At 44.9% G+C, this 2,928-nt stretch overlaps 1 protein-coding gene across 1 annotated transcript in view; it reads left to right on the top strand.

Moving 5' to 3' along the window:
• The window catches only part of CACNA2D3 (calcium channel, voltage-dependent, alpha 2/delta subunit 3), an 801,189-nt gene that overhangs the window by 563,772 nt on the left and 234,489 nt on the right, over nt 1-2,928 (top strand). Inside the window, exons 14-15 of the mRNA XM_011986171.1 lie at nt 686-757; nt 2,098-2,178. Of these exons, the coding sequence (XP_011841561.1) occupies nt 686-757; nt 2,098-2,178 (153 nt within the window). The remainder of the gene's footprint in view (nt 1-685; nt 758-2,097; nt 2,179-2,928) is intronic.

Raw genomic sequence — 2,928 nt, 5'->3', positions numbered from 1 at the left:
TCCGCCTGCCTCGGCCTCCCAAAGTGCTGGGATTACAGGCATGAGCCACCACGCCTGTCCTCAAGGGCCATTCTTATAAGAGAAATGATGACCTTCTTCATCATGATTTTAGAAGTCAGATGATAAAGTTATTATTTAATTTTGTTTTTGTTTTATTTGTTTTCCATCTGGGACTGGCATTCAGAGACCCAGAGAGGTAAAAGGACATTGACTGGCTGCCTTGGGGGAAATAAATGCTTCCAGATTCTGTCGTTTTTAGCAGGGGCAACTCACCAGACCTTTTATGCACATGCTTTCTGATCCTCAATATGTAGATTAAGGAGAAGCACTCTTATGAAACATAAATGTCTGGGAGGTAAAATAGTAAAATAAACCTGTGCCAATAAAATAAAAAGAACCAGGAAGATCCAAGCAAGGCTCTGTTTGAACCAAAGTGGCTGAAAGCAGAGAACAGATCTGCTGGAGTGACTAACGACAGCTGATTTGTTTCCCCAGCAGGGGGCTGGGACTGTCCTCTGCAAATCCAGGAGATATGTTGTGCTCACTGCTCCACTGAAGGCTTGGGTAGGCACTGGTCCATCTCAGCAGCCCCTGGTCTGGAAAGGACATGATTGTCAAGGGGGCGGCCTCCAGAACTGTGGTTTCCAGACCATTCCCTGGTAACTGGCTTTTCTCTTCCATCCAGCTGACTGATGATCAGGGCCCCGTCCTGATGACCACTGTAGCCATGCCTGTGTTTAGTAAGCAGAACGAAACCGTGAGTACAGTGGCTGGGCTTCCTGCTTGATGCTAGGAGGGTGGTTTTCTCAGACCCCCTCTGACTCCAGCTCTGGTGACTTTTGATTTTTAAGCATAGGATGTATGTCATTTTTCCTTATTGTTTGATCTTGCTGTTAGAATCACCAAATCAAAAACAGATGAGAGGAACCCAGGCTGGCGTCATTTTGGAGTTCGCAGCACCTTTCCAAAGTTTAAGTGTTAGAGGACCAGAGGAGAAAAAGCCCCAGAGACCATCCTTGATTGTGGTGCACTGACCACTCTCATTTATAGTTACCAGCCTTTTATTAGTTTCCTAGGGCTGTTGGGAACGAAGTGCCACAAACTGGGTGGCTTAAAAAATAGAAATTTCTCCTCTCACAATTCTAGAAGCTGGAAATCTGAAATCAAGATATCGGCAGGGCCATGCTCCCTCCGAAGGTTCTAGGGGAGAATTTCTCCTTGCCTCTTTCAGCTTCTCCGGGCCCCAGGCATTCCTTGGCTTGTGGCAGTGTCACTCCAATCTCTGCCTCTGTTTTCATGTGACCTGTTCCTCTTATGTGTTTCTCTGTGTCCTTCCCTCTTGGAAGGAAATCAGTCATGGGATTTAGGGTCCACCCTAAATCCAGGATGATTTCATCTCAAGATCCTTAATGATTACATATGCAAAGATGCTATTTCCAAATAGCATTATATTCTCAGGTTCTGGGTGGACATGAATTTGGGGGGACACTGTTCAACCCACCACAAAACCTTAAAAAATACAATGGCCTTTCTGACATTGGAAGGTTTTAGCAAATCACAATGGTTACATGCCTTGGAAAATGGGGCTCTGGAGGCCTATTCCTTCACCCTGGTCCTCAGTTGGTAAAAGTGTTAGGGTTATTATATATTTCTCTGGCTATTTAGTCTCTCTCTCCTGGGCACCAGATGGCAGTGTAAATGGAGAAAGCAGTTAACATACTGTCTTTCCTGTAAAAGGCTTTCATAAGAGAAACTGGTGAATGTTTAGAGCCCTTAGCTGCTGAAACTCTTGTGTTTCTTCAAATCAGTGTTTAATTTTCAAGACAGGAGAGGGAAGCTATTATAGTGTCTTGGTAGGAGTATGCGTTGGGGACTGTGGTAGTTAACAGTTGGCCTGAGAAGCTCTCATTTTACCCAGTAACATTTTAGGTAGAGGGTGGGGGATAGAAGAGACCGTTCTTGGAGATATGGGTTAATCCTCAGTCTCTATCAGTTTGGGGAAGGCACTAGGCAGACGGTATGTGACTTCTCATGAGATTCTGTTTCTTTTGCCAAGTTAACTTACTGTTATTATAATTCAATGTTTATTTTCGACAGAGATCGAAGGGCATTCTCCTGGGAGTGGTTGGCACAGATGTCCCAGTGAAAGAACTTCTGAAGACCATCCCCAAATACAAGGTAATGAATGACCTAGTCACTCACTGAAATCAAAGCAACAGAGACACCCAGAGCCTTGTTTTCACAAAATTTGGAGCGATGTTTTTGCTCACCACTATTACAACCTGTTAGCTTGTCTTTGTACCATCTGCACGGTTATTTAAAAGGTTTTTTTTTTTAAATTTACAATGACTTGCTGTTTTTCTTATTTATCTCCTCTAACCTCAGTTTAAAGAATCAATGTTATATCGTAAGTTTTGACGTGATCATTGAATTTTTCTGATACACACACGATACTGACATGACTGGTTTGCCTTTTAAAAAGATAGTCCAGAGAGTTCTTAGACCCCGTCCAGAAAACTCTCCTATTTCCTGGTGGGCACTCTTTGGAAAAACAAATCAAAAAGTGGGAGGGGGATGCCCTTGAGGCACAACCCAGGCACACAGCACTGCCTAAGAGTGCTCTGAATGTAGGCGTGAGCATGTGCATGCCAGAGGCATCAGAGAGCAGCCTCCACCAGATCTGGTTGATTCCTGCACAGGGGCAAACACCACATTCACCCTCTCATCCCCCAGCACCAAGCAGACTGGCTAGCTGGTCTCCATTTCTGGCCCACTCAGATTAACGAGGGTTCTCTTTGTCTCCATCTAAAGGGAGCCCAGGAATCAGGAATTATTGGCTGCCAAGGGCTTCTTTCTTAGCACCACCCTCCCTGATATACTGGGGCCTGATTCACCACAGCTGTCTAGGGGGACCTAGGCTTTCCTGGG

Source organism: Mandrillus leucophaeus, unplaced genomic scaffold (assembly GCF_000951045.1).
Source record: "Mandrillus leucophaeus isolate KB7577 unplaced genomic scaffold, Mleu.le_1.0 Scaffold296, whole genome shotgun sequence".
NCBI lineage: Eukaryota > Metazoa > Chordata > Mammalia > Primates > Cercopithecidae > Mandrillus > Mandrillus leucophaeus.
Note: the sequence above shows the minus strand (reverse complement) of the source record. Positions and strands in the feature narration are given on the sequence as shown.